This window comes from Coregonus clupeaformis, chromosome 15 (genome assembly GCF_020615455.1).
Source record: "Coregonus clupeaformis isolate EN_2021a chromosome 15, ASM2061545v1, whole genome shotgun sequence".
Lineage (NCBI taxonomy): Eukaryota > Metazoa > Chordata > Actinopteri > Salmoniformes > Salmonidae > Coregonus > Coregonus clupeaformis.
Genome location: NC_059206.1, coordinates 6,376,988 through 6,402,332, shown reverse-complemented (window position 1 = coordinate 6,402,332; position 25,345 = coordinate 6,376,988). Strand labels below are relative to the sequence as shown.

Sequence of the window (25,345 nt, the reverse complement as noted above, 5' to 3'; positions counted from 1 at the left end):
CTCCCTGGTTTGTTTCTCATCATTCTGCTTCTTTATGGTTATATACATGTAACTGTCAAAATAAAGGAAACACCAACATAAATTGTCTTAAAGGCCCAGTGCAGTCAAAAACGTGATTTTCCTGTATTGTATATACAGTAGCAGTCAAAAGTTTGGACACACCTACTCATTCAAGGGCGTTTCTTTATTTTCACTATTTTTTACATTGTAGAGTAATAGTGAAGACATCAAAACTATGAAATAAAACATATGGAATCATGTAGTAACCAAAAAAGTGTTAAACAAATCAAAATATATTTTATATGAGATTCTTCAAATAGCCACCCTTTGCCTTGATGACAGCTTTGCACACTCTTAGCATTTTCTCAACCAGCTTCATGAGGTAGTCACCTGGAATACATTTCAATTAACAGGTGTGCCTTGTTAAAAGTTAATTTGTGGAATTTCTTTCCTTCTTAATGCGTTTGAGCCAATCAGTTGTGTTGTGACAAGGTAGGGGGGTATACAGAAGATAGCCCTATTTGGTAAAAGACCAAGTCTAAATTATGGCAAGAACAGATCAACTAAGCAAAGAGAAACGACAGTCCATCATTACTTTAAGACATGAAGGGCAGTCAATCCGGAAAATGTCAAGAACTTTGAAAGTTTCTTCAAGTGCAGTCGCAAAAACCATCAAGCGCTATGATGAAACTGGCTCTCATGAGGACCGCCACAGGAAAGGAATACCCAGAGTTACCTCTGCTGCAGAGGATAAGTTCATTAGTTTCCAGCCTCAGATTGCAGCCCAAATAAATGCTTCACAGAGTTCAAGTAACAGACACATCTCAACATCAACTGTTCAGAGGAGACTGCGTGAATCAGGCCTTCATGGTTGAATTGCTGCAAACAAACCACTACTAAAAGACACCAATAAGAAGAAGAGACTTACTTGGGCCAAGAAACACGAGCAATGGACATTAGACCGGTGGAAATCTGTCCTTTGGTCTGATGAGTCCAAATTGGAGATTTTTGGTTCCAAACGCTGTGTCTTTGTGAGACGCAGAGTAGGTGAATGGATGATCTCCGCATGTGTGGTTCCCACAGTGAAACATGGAGTAGTAGGTGTGATGGTGCTTTGCTGGTGACACTGTCTGTGATTTATTTATAATTCAAGGCACACTTAACCAGCATGGTGCTTTGCTGGTGACACTGTCTGTGATTTATTTATAATTCAAGGCACACTTAACCAGCATGGCTACCACAGCATTCTGCAGTGATACGCCATCCCATCTGGTTTGCGCTTAGTGGGACTATCATTTGATTTTCAACAGGACAATGACCATACACACCTCCAGGCTGTGAAAGGGATATTTGACCAAGAAGGAGAGTGATGGAGTGCTGCATCAGATGACCTGGCCACAATCACCCGACCTCAACCCAATTGAGATGGTTTGGGATGAGCTGGACCGCAGAGTGAAGGAAAAGCAGCCAACAAGTGCTCAGCATATGTGGGAACTCCTTCAAGACTGTTGGAAAAGCATTCCAGGTGAAGCTGGTTGAGAGAATGCCAAGAGTGTGCAAAGCTGTCATCAAGGCAAAGGGTGGATACTTTGAAGAATCTAAAATCTAAAATATATTTTGATTTGTTTAACACTTTTTTGGTTACTACCATTTCATAGTTTTGATGTCTTCACTATTATTCTACAATGTAGAAAATAGTAAAAAATTAAGAAAAACCCTTGAATGAGTAGGTGTCCAAACTTTTGACTGGTACTGTATATAAATTATACATATATTTCCACACTATGAGGTTGGAATAATACTGTGAAATGATGAAAATAATGCCCTTTTAGTGTAAGAGCTGTTTGAAAAGAACGGCAGAAATGTCTGTTTGTTTTGGTGGGATGGAATTTTGGCCTTCCATGGTGACAGCACCATGCAGTAAATTAGTTAATAGACCAATAAGAAATAGTTCCAAACCTCTCTGCCAATAACAACTAGTTTTCAGTTTCCCCCTCCCCGGTTAGAACACTCCCTGTAATAGGGAGTTGGGCCACACCAGCAGCCAGAACAGCTTCAATGCGCTTTGGCATAGATCCTACAAGTCTCTAGAACTCTATTGGACGGATGCAACACCATTCTTCCACGAGAAATTCCATCATTTGGTGTTTTGTTGATTGTGGTAGAAAACACTGTCTCAGGCACCGCTGTAGAATCTCCCATAAGTGTTCAATTGGGTTTAGATCTGGTGACCGAGGCGGACATGGCATATGGTTTACATCGTTTTCATGCTCATCAAACCATTCAGTGACCACTGAAGAGTCCACTCCCATCAGGATAGAAATCCTTCACTATAGGTTGAAGGTGATCACTCAGAATGGCTGTGTATATGTTATTGGCGTTTACCTTGCCCTCCAAGGGGTTGAGTGGACCTAAACCATGTCAGGAAAATGCACCCCACACCATAAGAGCCATCAGAACCCTAATTTACTCAAGTGCTTTCTTTATTTTGGCAGTTACCTGTATGTAAAGAATTGGGAACCAAGCCTAGATGTACAGATTAAATCATAGGAGTGTTTATAATCATATATCATAAAAACAGACAGACAGAAACAAAGATGGGACAGACAACTCCAAATATCTACAACGAAAAACAAAACGAAGTCCTTCCCCATGCCACAGGATCTAGGAAGACTTCTGCTGGGGTCATCGTCATGGTTACACTCCAAGGTTAAGCTCTCAATCAGTATGGGATGTAGAGGCCTCCACAGAGATAGCAACTTCACTGCGCAATATCAACTGTCCACAGATCAGTGCTGCATGGGACAAAACTAACCCACCTTCCAACACCTCATGGCGTCATCCATTTAGAATTTCTCTGTCAGAAATCGCTGAGAGGACCGAGGATTCTAAGAAGGAGCATGATGGGCATTATGTTCTCTGATGATGCTGTGTTGGAAACTCAGCTTATGTAATGGAGGGCCTCTCACTAGACCCGATAGAAGAGACTAACGGGAGAGACAGACAAACATCTCCCCAGTGTTTTGATCCTTATTATAAACACATACGTCCTTCCATACAGACACACACTCATTACACCCACTCTAGCACGCTCACACACACGCACTCTGGCGTGCTCACACTGAAACGAGGACAAGCACGCACGCCAAAAAAAAAAGCAAAACAAACCAATAAGAGAACACAAATCCATTATACAAATGATGCTTATCATGTGCAACACAAATAAAAACACACACACCAACTCCGTGCACCATATCTCAACTTCCTAATAGTGTCGCATAACAAGGTTCTGTCCAGAAAGCCTGGCCGAGAGGCAAAAAACTGTTGCTCTGCTCTACAGTAAATCGATGCACACAATTGACCCTCGTGGTGAGAAGATAGTGAAGGGTTCCTATGAAGTTTTGCCTTTTTGTTTGTTTAGCGGTGTTGCTCCCCTGACGTCGACCTCTGCTGATCGTCGTCTACCTCGCCGTTTCCATGGGGTCTTCTTTGAAGTTCTCACACTGCTCCATCACTTTCCTGAAACAGAGGGAGGGAGGAGTCAGCATTTTCATTTAGTTCACACAGTTTGGGCTCCATTCCATTCGAATTCAAGTCAATATATAAATTAAGGGGAGGGGGATTAGGGCAGTCCTCAATTTATTAACTACATTTCAATTCATTGCTTTAAATGAAAGTAAATGCAATGTAAGAGACCCCAAAATGATCAACATCTCCATAAATATCGCATTGGTTCTAAAATGATGATCAGGTCAAAGGTCGGGTGGGTTAATAGGTGAGGTCATACCGCGCCATGTCCTTGGTCTCTTCGTGTGATGTCTGGAGCTGCAGCACCTTCTCCAGGAGAACGATCCCTCCTTCCTTTACCAGCAGAGGGCAGTACTTACTCGCTGAGGGAGAAAAGGAACAAAATAAGGGAGAATACTTTTTTACTATAAAGCAGAGATCTTTCCCTGATGAGTGGCAAAGTGTGGGCAGTGGGCTGTATTCTCTTGAAAAACGAATACTCCAAAAGTGAATCCACAATTATTATATTAATAATGCAACAATAAATAAATTTTCAGTATGAAAATGTATGCACTCATTAACTGTAAGTCGCTCTGGATAAGAGCGTCTGCTAAATGACTAAAATGTAAAATGTAATAAACATTAATGAAATAACTGACCTCGGCAGTCTCTCAAATTGATACAGTGTGGCAAAGACTGGTGCCACCGCTGACACCAATAAGCGGTTTTACCTGGCAACTCGCTTACTGGTGTCAGAAGTGGGATTGGTCTTTGTATCGATACTCACGGTAGACTGACACCAGGTTGAAGAGTGCCCATGTGGCCCAGTGCTGACTGACTGGGGCAATGCTCTGGGGCAGCAGGCGCAGGATAGGCTCAAAGGATCTGAACAGAAAAGGGGAGGGAGTGTTAATTCCGAAAATGTGAGTGTTCATTCAATAATTAATTCAGAAAATGTGAGCGTTAATTCAAGTGTTAATTCAGAAGATGTGAGCGTTAATTCAAGTGTTAATTCTGAAAATGTATACATGAAAAGTGAAATGCACTCGCACATCTAAAAGGTTGCATTACAGGTCTGTTGGAGAAGTTCAGCAATAGTTAAATATTTTCCTGACAATCTACTTTGATCATTTTCTGAGGATATATCCAATTGTAGTTGGGATCAAGGTGACATTTGTAACTGTCTCCAGAGACTCATCTCCATTGAGTTCTCTGTTTACCTGTAGTTGATATTCCGGCGGGAGGTGACATCCCAGCTCTGGATAGCAGCCATCATCTTGTCCATGACCGTGTCCCTCAGTGGCTCCTCCATGCCCCATGCCTCTGGCCCATCAAACACGATGTGGGACAGCACCCCACACGCGTTATAGGACACCTCGATCCCATCCGCCTTGCTGTCCAGCAGGTCACTGTCACCAGAGAACAGTCAGAATCCAGTTTTATTTATCCAAGTTAGTCTCAATGAGATAAAATCTATATTGCAAGACAGATCTGGGACCGTATGTATCAAGTGTCTCAGAGTAGGAGTACTGATCTAGGATCAGGTCCCCCCCCCCCCCGTCCATGTAATCTTATTCACTGTGATCCAAAAGGCAAAACTAATCCTAAATCAGCCCTTCTACTCTGAGACGCTTGATACACACGGCCCCTGGTCCAAGATAGCAGCAGGATCAGTTTAACCATTCAATATAGACAAAGGACATTCTCTTACCTGAAGACAGAGATGAACTGTGGGGTGAGGAGTTGTGGCCGCAGAGCCCTCACTTCTGCCACATTACCCAGCAGCCCCAGCATGTTACGGTGGAGCTCCTGCTTGTCTGGAAACTCCTGAGAGGCAGTGAAGGACAAAAAAGGTTGAGACACAAGCAAGCACTGCATGATGGGAGAAGGAATTTTATTTATTTCATTTCAGATGGAGTACATTGATTGTATATTTTAACAAATCACTTGGTGGTTATGAAAAGGTGAGATGCCCTAGCTAACCTTCAGGCAGTCCAGGAAGAGGCTCATGCCCCTACAGTTGAGGAACATCTGACAGTTGTCTGGCGTCTCGTCAGTGATGTTCCACAGCGCGCTCCAGGAGAACTCCATCACCTGGTCACACTGTAGAAAGAGAAACAAAATTAAGGTGGCATTCATTTTTATCCAAAGTGACCTCTAGGTAGACTCATCAGTTAGCCAGGCAATGCCGTTCTAGACAGTACACTTGAATTGGCTTAACACATGCAATGTTTTCTTAAGGGTTGCATGTCAAAATACTATTAGGTCTGGAATGAGCTAAGACTCATGACAATCTGATTGTGATGTGGCTCAATCCAGTTTGCAGGTTCTTTGAGGTCATTTCAGACGAGATGTAGGAAGGAGTCTGCACTTGTGGAATGGTAGGGATGTTAAAAAAATCTGCACGATTTTTTATTCACAAGAAAGAATCAAAACGAGACTCACCGTCCTGTCCTGTAGCTTTTTCTGTATCAGATTCAACATTGTCTGAAGAAAAAAAGAAATAACACGAGATGACTTCACACAACATATCAATGACCTGTGTGTGTGTGTGTGTGTGTGTACTGTGTGTGTGTGAGAGAGTGAGAGAATGTACGAATGCGTCAGGGTTTCCGTTAGCCGGTAATAGCCAGCTTTTGGCAGATAAAAAATTGAAAAGCCGATAAATAAAGTTGCCGCTGGCTAATTGTCCGGGAGAAGAAGAATACATCCCATTGTGAAGGCTGCTTTTTAGCCTCTTCACTGATGGAAACACCAGTCCATGTAGTGGAATTAAATTGGTGCATGTGTGCAGTATATTCATTATGTATCTTATTTATCACACGCATACAGATACAGAGCCTTTGAGTGGAAAATCTGTCAGACAGCTGAGAGCTGCTGCATCTCCAACACTAAACATAGTCAACGGAAGACAGGCTTCATCAGCGCCTCACACACCACTTTACAATGAGCTGGAGGCAGTATGCATTTTGAAAACATATACTTCATTGTTTGAAACCTGAACATTTTAATACATATTATGAGGCATGTCTTACCTTGCTTCAAAGTCAGACCATATCTTTTCTTTCATTGTCCAGTAGCCAAAGGCCCAATCCTAGTTATATCAGCAACCCATGCTAGTTGTTGCATATTAGATCTCCTCTCTTTCTACATTTTTGTCTCTGTCACATGAAACCGCTTGCATGTGCCATGCGCTTTTGACAACAGAGTTTTCCCACTAATTGCATTATGGAATGAACATTTGTGTGCAGCCTACTCTCTTATGTGCATTCCTGCACTTCAACATTTGAAGTTAAACGTTCTGATCTGTTGCATCAGACTCATTGCTTTTTAACGTTTTTTATGGAGCCTAGGCCTACTGGTTGTATGAATTTGGGATCGTCCCACAACTGTCCCAGAGTCTGTTTGGAATAGGCTATTTCTTTCTCGATAAGCTGACCAATAGAATAGGTCAACTTTTCTACTATGGGGGATAGTAGATTGACATAGGCTAGTGATTTTGCGGTTCGTTACTCATCTTGTTGGCTGAGGAAAAGTAAATGTGGACAGTTATTCTAACATCTTCAAAGTGCACATCAGAATTCAGTAAGAAGGACCGCACATCGTTGCACCCTCGACTTGCATGTTCTGTTAATATGAATTACCATAATCTAAATGTGATTTCTATCATTCTGAGCACTATGGGTGGACGGCCTGATCAGGTTACGCATTCCAATGCATATGGGTCCGGTAAATCTCTCAAATGTCCAGTAAATTAAAATGCTGCCGGTCAAATGTCAGCACCACATTTTCCTAAGGGAAACCCTGGAATGTGTGTAAGAGAAAAGTGTACCAATTTGTGTATAAGGTTACGGCTATCAATGTGAGTCTCTCCTACCTTGACAAAGCCCATCTTGTGTGCAATGTACAAGTGTGTAAGTGTTTGATTGTTGATCTATATCAAACAAAATAGCAGTCTCTCCTACCTTGACGAAGCCCATCTTGCCCACAGCCTCCTTGTGGTGGTTGTCCACTTGGCAGACCAGGGCGTTGCAGAGGTGCACGGCAATGCGCTGGATGGACTCGTCCTGCCGGGCCGGCTCCAGGATCTTCAGCAGCAGCAGGTTGACCCGGCTGTACTGGAACTCCAGCTCCTCGGGGATGCTGAAGTTACACAGCGTCAGGCAGCAGTTCCTCTGGACCTGGGGGGAGGAAGGGGGAGGGAGACGAGGGGGATGGAAGGGTGGAAAGGGGGAATGGGAGTGAGGAATACGGTTTAAACTAGGGGTGTGCCGATCTGGCCATACTCGTAATCGTATTCGTAAATTGACAGTTGATAGATCAGATGACACTTGTGATCTGAAAAAAGTGTTTTAAATGCCAAAATAGAGGTTACAAATATAGCTTATAGTCCCCCTGCACTTTTATAGATCAAGAAAGCTGCTGATCAGGAGCTGCCGACGTGTGTGTGTGTCTGTGTGTTCTCAAAACTTGCAGCGGGAAGACAAGTTTTCTGTCATCAAGAACGCACACCATTTTATTTTCCTACAGTCACTCTAGTTGTAAGTCTTTATACACATTGATAGATTGCTAGCAAAGGTCCTCACCATTTGATTTAGTAGCAGACTAGCAGCATTTATCTAAATGTTCGGACCAATACATGCAAGGAGAAGTGACCGGTGAAAGTAGTGGTCCTCTGTAGCTCAATTGGTAGAGCATGGCGCTTGTAACGCCAGGGTAGTGGGTTCGATCCCCGGGACCACCCATATGTAAAAATGTATGCGCACATGACTGTAAGTCGCTTTGGATAAAAGCGTCTGCTAAATGGCATTAAAAAAATAAAAAATAAAAGTATGAAGCGAGTGAACGGCGATACAGCTTCACTCTATCCAATGGTAGCAGCAGAATCAAGCTACAGCCAGCCATTTCTTTACGGACAGCAGAACTAGCCAGTTGAATTATTTAGAGCACATTTCATGAGAAAGATGCGTGCTGCTCCGATCATAATCGTACCCATATACTTTTTACAATACTCCTTTTGCCCGAGTACTCGGCACACCCCTAAGATTAAACTCCTTCAGCCCTAATTCATACCAATCCAGTCCTTTTAAATTTGTGAAGGGAATTAACTTTGCAGTTTCACTGATGGGAGAGACTTGACCTTACCGTGACCTCTTGGTACTGCTCCATGCCGTTGAGCACCACCTGGATGACCTGCCGGCGTAGCCTCATGCTCTGGTCACTGCGGTACTCAGTGTTGGTCAGGTAGAAGAGGGCCGCGCTGCCTGTCACCTGGACGCTCTTTTCGTACTTATGGCACTTCAGCGCAGCAATCACCAGCTGGGGGGGATCACGACAAGACAGACGGGATAAATTGATAATGAACCTTGAGAGGTAACTATAACTCGGTCAAATAAATGAAAGTACAGCTAGCAGTTTTTCAACTTTATTGGTGTCAGAAATGGGATCCTACAGTATCAAAATGAAAGAGACTTTCCACTTTGTGGTCAAGCACCCTTTCTAAACCATTGAAGGAGGTTTCATTTTCAGACACTTTCATTTAAACCAAAAAGGTCCCTAACCTGAAGTGCCCGCAGTAGCTGGCTGCAGTGCTGTATCCTGGCGATGTCAAACAGCTGGTTGATTGCTCGGTGGGCCAACTCCGGGCGGAACTCTGTGTAGGCCTCGATGGCATTCAGGACCTGGTCTTCATTCTTGGAGCCTGTGACCTGAACAGGGACACAATAGAAGTGATGCATATACGCACAGACACGGGGTGGCACAAGAGACATGAAAGCTACTGGGTTTGCAGGTTTTTGGTCGAACCTTGCTCTAACGTTTGTTCCAGCCCTATAATAACACAATAACACAAGCCCAAGACCTTGATTAGTTGACTATTCTGATTAATTTTATGTTAGTGATGGGCTGGAGCAAAAGCCAACACCGCCAGTAGCTCTCCAGGATGGGAGTTGGAAACCCCTGCTCTAACTTTACCTTGTACGCAGGGATGTGCGTCACATTACAAAGGGTGGTGTTGTAGAGCCCCAGAAACTGCAGAGGCCTCTTCAGCTCCTGGAAAGGGTAGATGCTGCTCTTGCAGGGCTCAATGCTAAAAATAAAATTAAAAAGAGAGATGTCATATTTACATAACATGGGAAATATACACATATTTTTAGAAAGAGAGATTACATCAACCAGTCCTACTATTTACAGTGGGGAGAACAAGTATTTGATACACTGCTGATTTTGCAGGTTTTCCTACTTACAAAGCATGTAGAGGTCTGTAATTTTTATCATAGGTACACTTCAACTGTGAGAGACAGAATCAAAAAAATCAAAAATCCAGAAAATCACATTGTATGATTTTAAAGTAATTAATTTGCATTTTATTGCATGACATAAGTATTTGATCACCTACCAACCAGTAAGAATTCCATCTCTCACAGACCTGTTAGTTTTTCTTTAAGAAGCCCTCCTGTTCTCCACTCATTACCTGTATTAACTGCACCTGTTTGAACTCGTTACCTGTATAAAAGACACCTGTCCACACACTCAATCAAACAGACTCCAACCTCTCCACAATGGCCAAGACCAGAGAGCTGTGTAAAGACATCAGGGATAAAATTGTAGACCTGCACAAGGCTGGGATGGGCTACAGGACAATAGGCAAGCAGCTTGGTGAGAAGGCAACAACTGTTGGCGCAATTATTAGAAAATGGAAAAAGTTCAAGATGACGGTCAATCACCCTTGGTCTGGGGCTCCATGCAAGATCTCACCTTGTGGGGCATCAATGATCATGAGGAAGGTGAGGGATCAGCCCAGAACTACACGGCAGGACCTGGTCAATGACCTGAAGAGAGCTGGGACCACATTCTCAAAGAAAACCATTAGTAACACACTACGCCGTCATGGATTAAAATCCTGCAGCGCATGCAAGGTCCCCCTGCTCAAGCCAGCGCATGTCCAGGCCCGTCTGAAGTTTGCCAATGACCATCTGGATGATCCAGAGGAGGAATGGGAGAAGGTCATGTGGTCTGATGAGACAAAAATATAGCTTTTTGGTCTAAACTCCACTCGCCGTGTTTGGAGGAAGAAGAAGGATGAGTACAACCTCAAGAACACCATCCCAACCGTGAAGCATGGAGGTGGAAACATCATTCTTTGGGGATGCTTTTCTGCAAAGGGGACAGGACGACTGCACCGTATTGAGGGGAGGATGGATGGGGCCATGTATCACGAGATCTTGGCCAACAACCTCCTTCCCTCAGTAAGAGCATTGAAGATGGGTCATGGCTGGTTCTTCCAGCATGACAACGACCCAAAACACACAGCCAGGGCAACTAAGGAGTGGCTCCGTAAGAAGCATCTCAAGGTCCTGGAGTGGCCTAGCCAGTCTCCAGACCTGAACCCAATAGAAAATCTTTGGAGGGAGCTGAAAGTCCGTATTGCCCAGCGACAGCCCCGAAACCTGAAGGATCTGGAGAAGGTCTGTATGGAGGAGTGGGCCAAAATCCCTGCTGCAGTGTGTGCAAACCTGGTCAAGACCTACAGGAAACGTATGATCTCTGTAATTGCAAACAAAGGTTTCTGTACCAAATATTAAGATCTGCTTTGCTGATGTATCAAATACTTATGTCATGCAATAAAATGCAAATTAATTACTTAAAAATCATACAATGTGATTTTCTGGATTTTGGATTTTTTAGATTCCGTCTCTCACAGTTGAAGTGTACCTATGATAAAAATTACAGACCTCTACATGCTTCGTAAGTAGGAAAACCTGCAAAATCGGCAGTGTATCAAATACTTGTTCTCCCCACTGTACGTGACATAGTTTTAGCAACAAAAGTCAGAACATATAGCATACATCAAGTCTTCATAAGGACTAAATAGACACAAGTGGCTCACCTTGGACGTCCCATGGCCTCCTCCAGGTGTGGGACTGTGCAGTTGTCCAGCATGATGTGGCCTGAGATGTCCAATGACACCAGGTTGACCAGGCCCTGCACGATGGCCGTCAGGATCTTACGGGTCATTTTGAACTTGGAGGTGCGCTCTCGGGAGATATCCAGGTGCCTGGCGAACACAAAGAGAGAAGGGTACAGAACATGTTACAAACCTACTGCACAAAGAGTGATGTTTATTTAATTTAGAGAATTCAAGTTGAGAAGTTGAGAGTTATTAACTGAGTTATTAACAGATTAACAGTTCTTGATGATCAATTATTGCTCAAAACCGTACATCTGTAATTATCACCTAGCCATGGTCTACTAGACTGAAAACAATTACACACAGTATCGAGCAGCATATCTTGAACTCTCAACTTCTCAACTTTCTAAATCAAGCAAATTCTGATGGTTATTCCAGAACCAAGGGGCCCGAAAGAAAAACCAGTTTATTTTACCCAGTTACTGTACCAATACTAAACCCTGCCCCTCCCAGCTCACCTGAGGTGTCCCAGCTCCACCACTGTGTTGACCAGCTCCTCTGACAGGTCCACGTTGTAAAGCACCAGCGAGGCCAGCCTCTCCTTCCACTGGGCCAGGAAGGCAGCCCTGGGCAGCTGCACCCCGGACAGGTCCAGAGAGTTGAGGGCCGGCAGGGGCTTGAGCAGGGCCTCGGGGTCCACCTCTTCAGGCAGACCCCCCAGGTTGAGCAGCCGCAGCCGGTTGAAGCCCTGGAAGCTGAAGTCTGTGTCCAGCGCCTGTCTGGAGGCCGGCCGCTCCGCCTCTTCCTCGTCGTCCTCGTTGCACGCCAGCGGAGCGCCACCCTTGCGGTAGAAGATGTGGCTGCAGCCGAACAGGCTGAGGGAGACCAGGGTCTGGCGGAAGCTGGCCAGAGTCTTTAGGCTGCGCGCTGATAGGCTGTTGCAGTAGGTGAGGTGGAGCTCTATCAAGTCCTGGGGGCATCGTCAGTTCAAATCAAACATGTTGAATGTCACAGTTTCATTGTTTAGCCTTTGTGGTACTGACCTTGTATATAGCGGATATTCATGTGTGTTTCTAAAAATGTTACCTGACCTAGTATTGATTCCATGCTCTTTTTAAGTGATCCTATTCTGGATTTTCTATTTATTTACCTTTGATACTGAATACTGCACATCGCTGAGGAAGAGCTTGCTAGTCAGCATTTCACTGCACTGTTTACACCTGCTGTATCCTGTGCATGTGACAAATAAACTCTTGATTTGTTTCCCCCGAATTGGTCATGTAGAAAGGCAACATTGATCCGTTTGGTAACACTTTGCCTAAAGCCTGCAGGTATATAATAACAGTATATGCCACTTATTGTAAGCATTTACATGCCTTTATAATGCCATTAAATAAGGCTTATAACATATCTATGTAGCAACATATCAACTGACTCAAAATGGCTGTATAACTACATTATACCGTCGGACTTGTGTGTATTCAGAAAAATACATTTGTATGGTTCGTGCCTTCAATTGTTGAAAAGTCTCCAGTCATTTCACAGAAAAGTGTTCTAGACACATGCGGAAAGTGAAAGCCAGTTTATGGGAGAGCAATGTTCACCGCCATTAAAGAAGGAATGTAAAAGAGCTCTCCATCTCCTCCCCCCAGGGCCTGTGTGCATGACTAGATGGAACCCATCCACACAGAGAGAGACAGACACACTGAACAGCTTCAATACTGGTGAAGGGCCAATTGACCTTTTATAAGTACCTGTGAGTATATGTGCGTGCGAGTGAGACACACACAGCATTTAGTCTAGGCAGTGTGTGTGTGTGCCTTCTAAAAAGGTTGTAAGTGAATAGCATATATATGGCTTGAACACATGGCCCTAACCCAAGTTGGGGCAAAGTATGGCCCGCCGGGCACTTCAATCCGGCCCGCGAGACATTTTTGAAATGTATTAAATACTATTATATTTGAGTTACAATCTTTGGCCTAAAATTACTCATTCCATGATACACAAACAACCTCCAATAGATGGCGCTGTAGCCTGGCAGCGCGCTCTGTATTTGGGCCTACAGTCAGATTCAGAATGCACTCAGTCATCATAGCCACTTCATTGCTTGATGACTTTTGACGTGAAAAATGAGTGCTGCTAAAATGAGAAAAGTGGACTCTGAATGATGGGAACAACCAGGGACTCTGACTTCTATGACAGGGTGTCTGCCTGCTTGGAAAAAAGGAATCTACCGTGGAGCAAACTGACACTGGATCACCAAATCTAACCGGTAAAAACATTGGCCTACTAAAAAGATTACAAGAAAGTAAAAGAAGAAAGCCCTAACTCAGAGGAATTGATATTTCTTCACTGTATTATTAATCAGGAAGCCCTGTGTAAAAGTGTGTTAAAGCTGGAAAAAGTTGTCAAAGTGGTTGTAAAACTTGTCAACTTTATACGGGCAAGGGGGCTTGACCATCGTCTGTTCATTCAGCTGCTCAATGACACAGAGGCAGAGCACCAGGACTTGTTGTACCATTCAAATGTGCGCTGGCTAAGCCTGGGAAAAGTATTTCGCAGTGTGGGAACTGACAGGGGAGATAGGAATGTTCCTTGATACGGTCGGTAAAGCTGACGACTTCTCAGAGTTGAAAGACACAGACTGGCTGGGCGACTTTGGTTTCAGTGTGGACATTTTGGGACATCTGAACCATCTAAATGTGAAACTGTGCATGAATTGTATTCCAACGTGAAAGCATTCAAGGCCAAACTTGTGTTGTTCTCCAGACAAATGAGCAGCCGGTCTCTCGCTCATTTTCTGACACTGGCTGCACTGAACACACCCACATCGCAGTGCCGCACTGAGACATACAGTAGCACTTTTCATCAACCTGCATGCAGAGTTTTCCCGCCACATCTCAGACTTCACCAAAATTGAGACTGAGCTGGAGCTTGACAGTGAGAAAGCACCACCAGACACACAATTGGAGTTCATCGACATCCAATGTGACAGTGCTTTGAAGGAGAAGTACAAAACAGCAACAATAGACCAGTTCTATGGCTCACTGAATGAAACAAAGTTTCCAAACTTTAAAAAGCACGCCCAAAGGATGCTTGTTTTATTCGGGTCCACATATGTGTGTGAACAAACGTTCTGTCATGAATTAAAACAAATTCCGTCACAGGTCAAATTTAACAAATGACCACTTGTCAGCTGTTCTGAGAATCTCTACATCAAAGATGACACCAGACTTCGATGCCCTTGCCAAGAGAGGTGACCAGCCCCATTGTTCACATTAAGACTTGAATAACCGTGACTGGGGTAGGCAAGGATTATGCTTTTACATTTTGCATGTCTCCAGTCATATAATATATATCTATTTTAAAGTTAGCATATTGTGACTAAGTTTGATTGTACTTTACAAGGGTAGAGATGCAGGATCTGTGTGTGTTTGATTGTCTGTGATGTTATAAATTACATCAATTGTGAAAAATGCACAAAGAACAAGGGTAGAGATGGTACAAGGGTAGAATTGTTCTGCAAGCATATGTACACCTACAGTACACTAGTAGTTGCGTGTCAATGTGAAAATGAATAAAGGCTTCACATGTTTTGTCACGCATATAGTATGTGGCCCTTCACTTGGTTTCAAAAACTTAATGTGGCCCTTGAGCCAAAAGGTTTGCCCACCCCTGCCCTAACCTCTACCACTAGGCGCTATAACCCCCTCCAAGATCTGAAAGGCCCGGATTGGTTTCATCATCATAATAATAATAATAATTATTATTATTATTTTGATGATGATTGGCAGAAATGCTAATATGCCTATACAGAAGAATGGGGGCAGTTTGAAGGAAAGGCTAATATGCCTATACAGAAGAATGGGGGCAGTTTGAAGGAAAGGCTAATATGCCTATACAGAAGAATGGGGGCAGTTTGAAGGAAATGCTAATATGCGTATACAGAATAATGGGGGCAGTTTGAAAATAAACTATTTATTTTTTATAGTTTATGTTACAGCCTTATTCTAAATTGAATGAAATCTATTTTTTTCTCAGCAATCTACACACAATACCACATAATGACACATTGAAAACAGGTTTAGACATTTTTTGCAAATGTATAAAAAATATATAAGTATTCAGACCCTTTGCTATGACTCAAAATTGAGCTCAGGTGCATCCTGTTCCCATTGATCATCCTTGAGATGTTTCTACAACTTGATTGGAGTCCACCTGTGGTAAGTTCAATTGATTGGACATGATTTGGAAAGGCACACACCTGTCTATATAAGGTCCCACAGTTGACAGTGCACGTCAGAGCAAAAACCAAGCCATGAGTTCAAAGGAATTGTCCGTAGAGCTCCGAGACAGGATTGTGTCGAGGCACAGATTTGGGGAAGGGTACCAAAAAATGCCTGCAGCATTGAAGGTCCCCAAGAACACAGTGGCCTCCATCATTCTTAAATGGAAGAAGTTTGGAACCACCAAGACTCTTCCTAGAGCTGGCCGCCCAGGCAAACTGAGCAATCGAGGGAGAAGGGACCTCAGACTGGGGCGAAGGTTCACCTTCCAACAGGACAATGACCCTAAGCAAACAGCCAAGACAACGCAGGAATGACTTCGGGACAAGTCTCAATGTCCTTGAGTGGCCCAGCCAGCGCTCCGGACTTGAACCCGATCTAACATCTCTTGAGAGACCTGAAAATAGCTGTGCAGCAACGCTCCCCATCCAACCTGACAGAGCTTGACAGGATCTGCAGAGAAGAATGGGAGAAACTCCCCAAATACAGGTGTGCCAAGCTTGTAGCGTCATACCCAAGAAGACTCAAGGCTGTAATCGCTGCCAAAGGTGCTTCAACAAAGTACTGAGTAAAGGGTCTTAATACTTATGTAAATGTGATATTTCCGTTTTTTTTGTTGATAAATTAGCAAAAATTTATAAAAAAACTGTTTTTGCTTTGTCATTATGGGGTATTTTGTGTAGATTGATGAGGGGGAAAAACTATTGACTCAATTTTAGAATAAGGCTGTAACGTAGCAAAATGTGGAAAAGTCAACGGGTCTGAATACTTCCTGAAGGCAATGTATGACTCATTTGAGCTCCGTTATGTGATGCAGACACCTGTGGTATCAATTATTAATTCTGGCCATACAGTAGCAGGTGAAGTGACACGAACGAACATGAGGCGGTTTGTGCCCAAGATCTACCCCCTGCCCATCTTCTCATAGTTGTGTTACTATCAACTTCTGCAGTGGAAACACACTACTCCATTAGTACAGTGGGGAGAACAAGTATTTGATACACTGCCGATTTTGCAGGTTTTCCTACTTAAAAAGCATGTAGAGGTCTGTAATTTTTATCATAGGTACACTTCAAAAAAAATCCAGAAAATCACATTGTATGTTTTTTAAGTAATTAATTTGCATTTTATTGCATGACATAAGTATTTGATCACCTACCAACCAGTAAGAATTCCGGCTCTCACAGACCTGTTAGTTTTTCTTTAAGAAGCCCTCCTGTTCTCCACTCATTACCTGTATTAACTGCACCTGTTTGAACTCGTTACCTGTATAAAAGACACCTGTCCACACACTCAATCAAACAGACTCCAACCTCTCCACAATGGCCAAGATCAGTGAGTTGTGTAAGGACATCAGGGATAAAATTGTAGACCTGCACAAGGCTGGGATGGGCTACAGGACAATAGGCAAGCAGCTTGGTGAGAAGGCAACAACTGTTGGCGCAATTATTAGAAAATGGAAGAAGTTCAAGATGACGGTCAATCACCCTCGGTCTGGGGCTCCATGCAAGATCTCACCTCGTGGGGCATCAATGATCATGAGGAAGTTGAGGGATCAGCCCAGAACTACACGGCAGGACCTGGTCAATGACATGAAGACAGCTGGGACCACAGTCTCAAAGAAAACCATTAGAAACACACTACGCCGTCATGGATTAAAATCCTGCAGCGCACGCAAGGTCCCCCTGCTCAAGCCAGCGCATGTCCAGGCCCGTCTGAAGTTTGCCAATGACCATCTGGATGATCCAGAGGAGGAATGGGAGAAGGTCATGTGGTCTGATGAGACAAAAATAGAGCTTTTTGGTCTAAACTCCACTCGCCGTGTTTGGAGGAAGAAGAAGGATGAGTACCACCCCAAGAACACCATCCCAACCGTGAAGCATGGAGGTGGAAACATCACTCTTTGGGGATGCTTTTCTACAAAGGGGACAGGACGACTGCACCGTATTGAGGGGAGGATAGATGGGGCCATGTATTGCGAGATCTTGGCCAACAACCTCCTTCCCTCAGTAAGAGCATTGAAGATGGGTCGTGGCTGGGTCTTCCAGCATGACATGACCCGAAACACACAGCCAAGGCAACTAAGGAGTGGCTCCGTAAGAAGCATCTCAAGGTCCTGGAGTGGCCTAGCCAGTCTCCAGACCTGAACCCAATAGAATATCTTTGGAGGGAGCTGAAAGTCCGTATTGCCCAGCGACAGCCCCGAAACCTGAAGGATCTGGAGAAGGTCTGTATAGAGGAGTGGGCCAAAATCTCTGCTGCAGTGTGTGCAAACCTGGTCAAGACCTACAGGAAAAGTATGATCTCTGTAATTGCAAACAAAGGTTTCTGTACCAAATATTAAGTTCTGCTTTTCTGATGTATCAAATACTTATGTCATGCAATAAAATGCAAATTAATTACTTAAAAATCATACAATGTAATTTTCTGGATTTTTGTTTTAGATTCCGTCTCTCACAGTTGAAGTGTACCTATGATAAAAATTACAGACCTCTACATGCTTTGTAAGTAGGAAAACCTGCAAAATCGGCAGTGTATCAAATACTTGTTCTCCCCACTGTATATGTTAACATTTTTACATTTTAGTCAGAGCGACTAACAGGAGCAATTAGGGTTAAGTGCCTTGCTCAAGGGCACAGACAGATTTTTCACCTAGTCGGCTCGGAGATTAGAACCAGCGACCTTTCGGTTACTGGCACTACGCTCTTAACCACTAAGCTACCTGTCATGGCTGTCCTGTTGTGGTGCAAATGGTCAGATCAGGTTTGCAATGAATAAACTCCCACCAGACCCCTTTTTCACCTGCAGAGGGGAGGAGGGAACTGGTGTGGGGGTTTTGACAATTCACACCCTGTTGTAAATCAAGGATTAGAACATTCAGCGATCTCCCTCTCCGGTATTGGCGAAAGGAATGTTCCTTTGTCTACAGAGACTTTTCCCGCCTAAACTCTAACGTCCAAAAAGTGAATACTGGAAAATTATTTCTAACATAAGAACGTGGGGAATTGTCAGAGACTATCTATAGAAATGAATGTCATTTGGGTTGTTATTTTGTGAAGTCATAAAAACCTTATGGAGGAAATACTGTAACTTGGAAAGTATGCCCACTACATGTATGAGGTTTTCATCTGATTCGTTGAGCATATAATATGAAAAATGTCAGTATTTTTGTTAAGATAGTAATGTGATTTTAGTTTTCTAATGAGATAATTGTTTTTCATAATACTTTGCACAGTAAATTGCCACGCCCCGAGTGAGGTCAGAGTGTGTGTCAGCATGACGGAACAGCCCTTTAGACCAGAGTGCATAAAGGCTTGGCAGAGAAATTAACTTTTAGACCAGAAAGACGTGAAGCAGCCGCTACACGTTAAAAATGGTTGGAACATATGGAACCAGAAAGACTCGAGCTGCAGCTCACGTCTAAAGTGGTTCGAACCCTGAATTTCAACACGAGGTAGAGACGATAAGTCACCTCCCGGACAACCACTGGTACGGCTGATTAGCTGTTCTAAGTACAGTATCTAGAAAAGTGAATTTAAGTAGGACCATTCTACTACTCTCTTCAAATCATTGTATACTACGCTACTCTCATCACCACATTCGGGACCATCGAGCCCATCTTCAAATACGCAACTTCAAGAGCGACGGGAAGAAGAATCGATTCTGTAGTTCTGTTCAAGTCATTGCAGCCACGGACAACTAAGATGGACATTGTGACCTCTTGTGGACAATCAGCGCCTTACAAGCAGGCCGCGGAAAGGCCCACCCAACCCCCTTTCCAAGAAGGCTTGGTTCCGACAGAAATAAACGAAGAACCAAGGCATTCCCACGTAAACACATTCATGATTTCTTACTCCAAGTGGGCAGCAGTTCGTGTGCAAAGTATATGGTTACTGTGAGAGTAGTTTCTAAATGTACCAAAGTATTATGTCTCTGTCCCTCTCTGCCCTCTCTCCATCTCTTCTGTAACAAGCCGTCATATTGTGTCAGTCCGCTAGGGACCTGTTTCAATCTTATTAAGTTTCTAGTCAATAACCTGTACAGTGTATGTATGTTTATCCTGTGTTATTATTTAGTTAGCTAGTAAATAAATAATTAAACCAATTTGTGTAGGCTGAATCATAATTAAGGCTGGGGTTTTTGCAGATGCAAGGAGGATACAACGTTCAGAATGATGATATGATATGAGGTTATGATTAATAAGTTGACTGTTATATACAGTTGAAGTCGGAAGTTTACATACACTCATATCATATCATAATTAGTATTTGGTAGCATTGCCTTTAAATTGTTTAACTTGGGTCAAACGTGTCGGGTAGACTTCCACAAGCTTCCCACAATAAGTTGGGTGAATTTTGGCCCATTCCTCCTGACAGAGCTGGTGTAACTGAGTCAGGATTGTAGGCCTCCTTGCTCGCACACGCTTTTTCAGTTCTGCCCACACATTTTCTATAGGATTGAGGTCAGGGCTTTGTGATGGCCACTCCAATACCTTGACTTTGTTGTCCTTAAGCCATTTTGCCGCAACTTTGGAAGTATGCTTGGGGTCATTGTCCATTTGGAAGACCCATTTGCGACCAAGCTTTAACATCCTGACTGATGTCTTGAGATGTTGCTTCAATATATCTACATCATTTTCCTTCCTCATGATGCCATCTATTTTGTGAAGCGCACCAGTCCCACCTGCAGCAAAGCACCCCCACAGCATGATGCTGCCACCCCCGTACTTCATGTTTGGGATGGTGTTCTTCGGCTTGCAAGCGACCCCCTTTTTCTTCCAAACATAACAATGGTCATTATGGCCAAACAGTTCGATCTTTGTCCCCATGTGCAGTTGCAAACCGTAGTCTGGCTTTTTTATGGCAGTTTTGGAGCAGTGGCTTCTTCCTTGCTGAGCGGCCTTTCAGGTTATGTCGATATAAGACTTGTTTTACTGTGGATATAGATACTTTTGTACCCGTTTCCTCCAGCATCTTCATAAGGTCCTTTGCTGTTGTTCTGGGATTGATTTGCACTTTTCGCACCAAAGTACGTTCATCTCTAGGAGACAGAACGCGTCTCCTTCCTGAGCGGTATGACGGCTGCGTGGTTCCATGGTGTTTATACTTGCGTACTATTGTTTGTACAGATGAATGTGGTACCTTCAGGCGTTTGGAAATTGCTCCCAAGGATGAACCAGACTTGTGGAGGTCTACAATTTCTTTTCTGAGGTCTTGGCTGATTTCTTTAGATTTTCCCATGATGTCAAGCAAAGAGGCACTGAGATTGAAGGTAGGCCTTGAAATACATCCACAGGTACACCTCCAATTGACTGAAATTATGTCAATTAGCCTATCAGAAGCTTCTAAAACCATGACATCATTTCTGGAATTTTCCAAGCTGTTTAAAGGCACAGTCAACTTAGTGTATGTAAACTTCTGACCCACTGGAATTGTGATAGAGTGAATTATAAGTGAAATAATCTGTCTGTAAACAATTGTTGGAAAAATTACTTGCGTCGTGCACAAAGTAGATGTCCTAACCGACTTGCCAAAACTATAGTTCGTTAACAAGACATTTGTGGAGTGGTTGAAAAGCAAGTTTTAATGACTCCAACCTAAGTGTATGTAAACTTCTGACTTCAACTGTATATATAATAGGTATATACCTTCTAGAGTTTAATTCGGGAGATGGTAACTCTTTAAACAACCGCTCCCGTGGTGCCCCAAATCCGAAAGAGTTAATTGTTACATGATTATTTAAAAATCGGGTAACAATTAAACATAGTTAGTTAATTAGATAAATAACAGTCATCAGATTAATAAAGGTCACGTCACGACACACCTGTAGCTGAACTTCCCAATAAAGTCCATGGTGGTGCCTGCATGTCAAGGAATTAGCCTACAGAGTGATTAGTGAAAACAGGACACCACTTGGTCCCTGCCCCCCAGTTGGGAGGGTGTGATGACACAATGGCAGCAGATATCCTAAACACAGTGACAGGTGTTGGTGTCCTTTACCAAGGTCTCCCTGGCCATTACAGAGGATGGATAGGCCTTCACATCAAGCTTTATTACTATGTATATTGAACGCAACATGTAAAGTGTTGGTCCCATGTTTCATGAGCTGAAGTACAAGATTCCAGAAATTTTCCATACGCACAAAAACCTTATTTCTCTCAAATGTTGTGCACAAATTTGTTTACATCCCTGTTAGTGAGCATTTCTCCTTTGCCAAGATAATCCATCCACCTGACAGGTGTGCAATATCAAGAAGCTGATTAAACAGCATGATCATTACACAGGTGCACCTTGTGCTGGGGACAATAAAAGGCCACTCTAAAATGTGCAGTTGTGTCACACACAACACAACAGATGTCTCAAGTTTTTAGGGAGAGTGCAAGTGGCATGCTGACTGCAGGAATGTCCACCAGAGCTGTTGCCAGATAATTGAATGTTCATTTCTCTACCATAAGCTGCCTCCAATGTCGTTTTAGAGAATTTGGCAGTTCGCCCAACCGGCCTCACAACCGCAGACCACGTGTAACCACGCCAACCCATGACCTCCACATCCGGCTTCTTCACCTACGGAATCGTCTGAGACCAGCCACCCGGACAGCTGATGAAACTGAGGAGTACTTCTGTCTGTAATAAATACCTTTTGTGGGGGAAAACATATTCTGATTGCTGCGCCCCTGCCCAGTCATGTGAAATCCATAAATTAGGGCCTAATGAATGTATTTCAATTGACTGATTTCCTTATATGAACTTGAACTGAATTGTTGCATTTATATTTTTGTTCAGTATAAATGTGTCAACACTGGACAGTTGTGCTTTCGATCTGTGTCTGACAATTATTATACAGTGAGTTGTTCTGCACCACATTTTGTTATGAAATAGTACATTTGAGCAAATTAATTCTCATTATTCAACGAGAGTTGAATTACTAGCATTAGTATTTTGCTCACTGTATGTACTTTTTAGTATGAGGAACAAAAATACAGAAATCATCCCCGTATGATGCATTTTTGCATCATCTGATGCTGCGTTTTTGCATCATATAATAATAATATAATAATATGCCATTTAGCAGACGCTTTTATCCAAAGCGACTTACAGTCATGCGTGCATACATTATTATTTTTTTTTTGTGTATGGTGCAAAATGGATCATACAGGGATGAGTTCTGTATTTTGAAAGTTACATACCTTGAAAACTTGATTGTTGACAAGTAAAACATTTTGGGACTTTGTCAACAATGGACTAATGAAACAAATACCAAAAGATAGTTTTTGGGTGGAGTTTTCCTTTAATTACTTTTTTGTGTCAGTGCATCTGGGTGTTGTTTTGGTCCTGATTTGAAAGGCGGTATTGACCTGAATAGAGAGGAGGTATCATCATGGCTTATTCCTATAGAGGTTAGCTTAGGCCTAAGATGCTTGGAGAAACCATTCCAACGCCCTCCAAGTTGTTTGGCCTTTACGCCCTCCAGAAGGAAACACTTTTTCTTGCAGGAAAAAGGCAAGCAAGAAGGCAGCAGGGGAACTCGTGAGACTTGTGGTGGTGAAAACATTAATAAATTCACCATCACTCGAAATCCCATGAGTGCCCCAACTGCCTTTTCTGCCTGTGTTTTTCCTGTATGGCATTTTAGGCCACTCAGTCTACCTATAGCTTGGTCTCTGATCTGTTTGTACTGTCTAGCCAACTCATATGGTCCATAGGGGCTTTTCCATAGAGATTGTATTAAATTCCTAGTGGGGCTATGTCATAAACCCTCAAAGTTCCAGAAGGTTCATGTCCATTGTAGTATTCCAATTCCTAATTCTAGGGGCTATACAGCACAAAGAGATCTGGGATCAGACTAGTCCATCTCCACTACGTCCCACCTGTTTCCCAATGGCCTCCAGGTCCATGTCCCGCACAAGGTCCTCCCTCAGCTGCACCCTGGTGAGCCTGGTGCTGCGCGGGTCCGAGAACAGCTGGAAGAAGCCGTCCTGCGGCTCAAAGTTACTGTCCGAATGTACCAGCTCCATGTATCTGTGAAGATGGATACATAAAACAGCAGAGTAATCATTATTCAAGACATAAGGTCAAATTGATCATTTGTCAGATCATAAACTATAGTTGGCATTTTCATTTCAATGTGATTTTTTGCCAGATCCAAATCAATGCTCACAAGCCGCTGCTAATAAAGTGATTGATCACGAAAATCATCGTTTACACCTCATAAAACCATAGCAACATAATGTAAAACATGAGGCAAACCAACAAGCAAACCATTCTGCGAAAAATAGTGTTTAACCTACCCTGCTTACTTATTTACAAGCCACATGCTTAATTGACCGTTAGGATTAGGACCTGTCTCAAATCCCAATTATACGTACGTGTTGACCAGCTTGTCACAGATCTCGCTGGGCAGGAAGACATCTGAGCGCAGGCAGAGCTTGTTCCCTTCTCCCAGGTAGCACATGGTCCTCCTCAGGTTCCTTAGGCAGAAGGCCGTGGACAGAGCCATGAGGCTGTCTGGGTTGTCCCCTGCTTTAGCTGCCATGTCGGATGCTGCTTCTCCCTTCCCTTCTATGTTTGACAACAGGGCAAATCAGGTGGCCTCGGGAGGTGGGTGCTGGGAAGCTCTCAAAGGGTAGGCATCGGGATACACGAGGTGGTCGCAGAAGAGGCAGAGTGCTCGACCTCCCTAATTTAGGGGTTAGGCCTACAAGAAGCTGCTGGAGACAAATAAAGTTATCATTAGTCATTAGGATATTTGACATCGCTTTGATACACATATCTACAATTATACTTAATGTTTAGGGAAATGTCAATAGTATAATATATAATTCATAGCAGTTTGTCAGCTACGTGGCCAAACTAACTGGATTTAGCACTATAAATCAAAATGGCAACATGTAATGACAGGCTTCACCTCCATGACATGAATTTGATGTCAATCAATAAGCAAAGAATGTTTGCGGAACCAAGCTTAAATATTTAGGTAGCTAGCTTAGCGGCTTCTGAAGCATTAGTTAGTTATTTGATTTAATTGCATTAGTTAGCTAACTAGCTACTAACGTTAAACACCTCGACAAATTGATAAAGTACAAATGATTGTCAACTAGCTAGTGGCTAGCCGCTAACTAACTGTTGTTGTTCAGATAGCAAATTAGCTAGCAAGATATGTTAGGTAGCTAGCGGAGTTATTACGAATTACAGATGCGCGTACAGTGCGCTATGGGTGGTTAACTAACGATAGCTAGATCAAAAGTGTAAAGTAGTAATGTATATTTACAGGGGAAACTGTATTTATTATAAATGTATAGTGTAACCTGCAACCATGACAAATAGCTATTTTGCTAACTAACTACTGTAGCTACATCAAATCCATTGCTTGCTAGCTAGCTCAGCTAACGTTAGATAGTTAGCTAGCACGTAGTTACTGTAGCTAGCCTGCTGGCGAATAAATGTTTGGTGATCTAGATAGCTATATAAAATATTTGTCAACACTGCTCATTTGCACGGTTTATCGGACACTATCATACCTCAGCTTTGCACACGGGTAGTTTATTGGTTGATTGAATAAATTTATATTTTTTGTATCATTTATGTTCTCTTCTGTTTTTCGTGTTGGCCCCTGCCAACAAAACAACCTCCCTTTCCGGTTCACA

At 43.0% G+C, this 25,345-nt stretch overlaps 1 protein-coding gene across 2 annotated transcripts; it reads right to left on the bottom strand.

Annotated features, from left to right (window-relative positions):
- Window positions 1-2,533: 2,533 nt before the first annotated feature.
- LOC121582059 (protein zer-1 homolog) lies at window positions 2,534-25,332 on the bottom strand. 2 transcript variants are annotated; one of them, XM_041897577.2, is made up of 16 exons: window positions 25,220-25,332; window positions 24,068-24,409; window positions 23,570-23,720; window positions 11,935-12,386; window positions 11,396-11,563; window positions 9,481-9,595; window positions 9,069-9,215; window positions 8,653-8,826; window positions 7,473-7,688; window positions 5,953-5,994; window positions 5,491-5,610; window positions 5,219-5,334; window positions 4,728-4,916; window positions 4,295-4,392; window positions 3,788-3,890; window positions 2,534-3,519 (listed from the first exon to the last, which is right to left on the bottom strand). In XM_041897577.2, the coding sequence occupies exons 2-16, from the start codon at window positions 24,232-24,234 to the stop codon at window positions 3,462-3,464; spliced, it is 2,316 nt and encodes a 771-aa protein (XP_041753511.1). In that variant the 5' UTR covers window positions 24,235-24,409; window positions 25,220-25,332; the 3' UTR covers window positions 2,534-3,461. The 2 variants fall into 2 exon arrangements, with proteins under 2 accessions (XP_041753511.1, XP_041753512.1); XM_041897578.2 differs by having other exon boundaries at window positions 24,068-24,406.
- Between the last annotated feature and the right edge of the window lie 13 nt (window positions 25,333-25,345).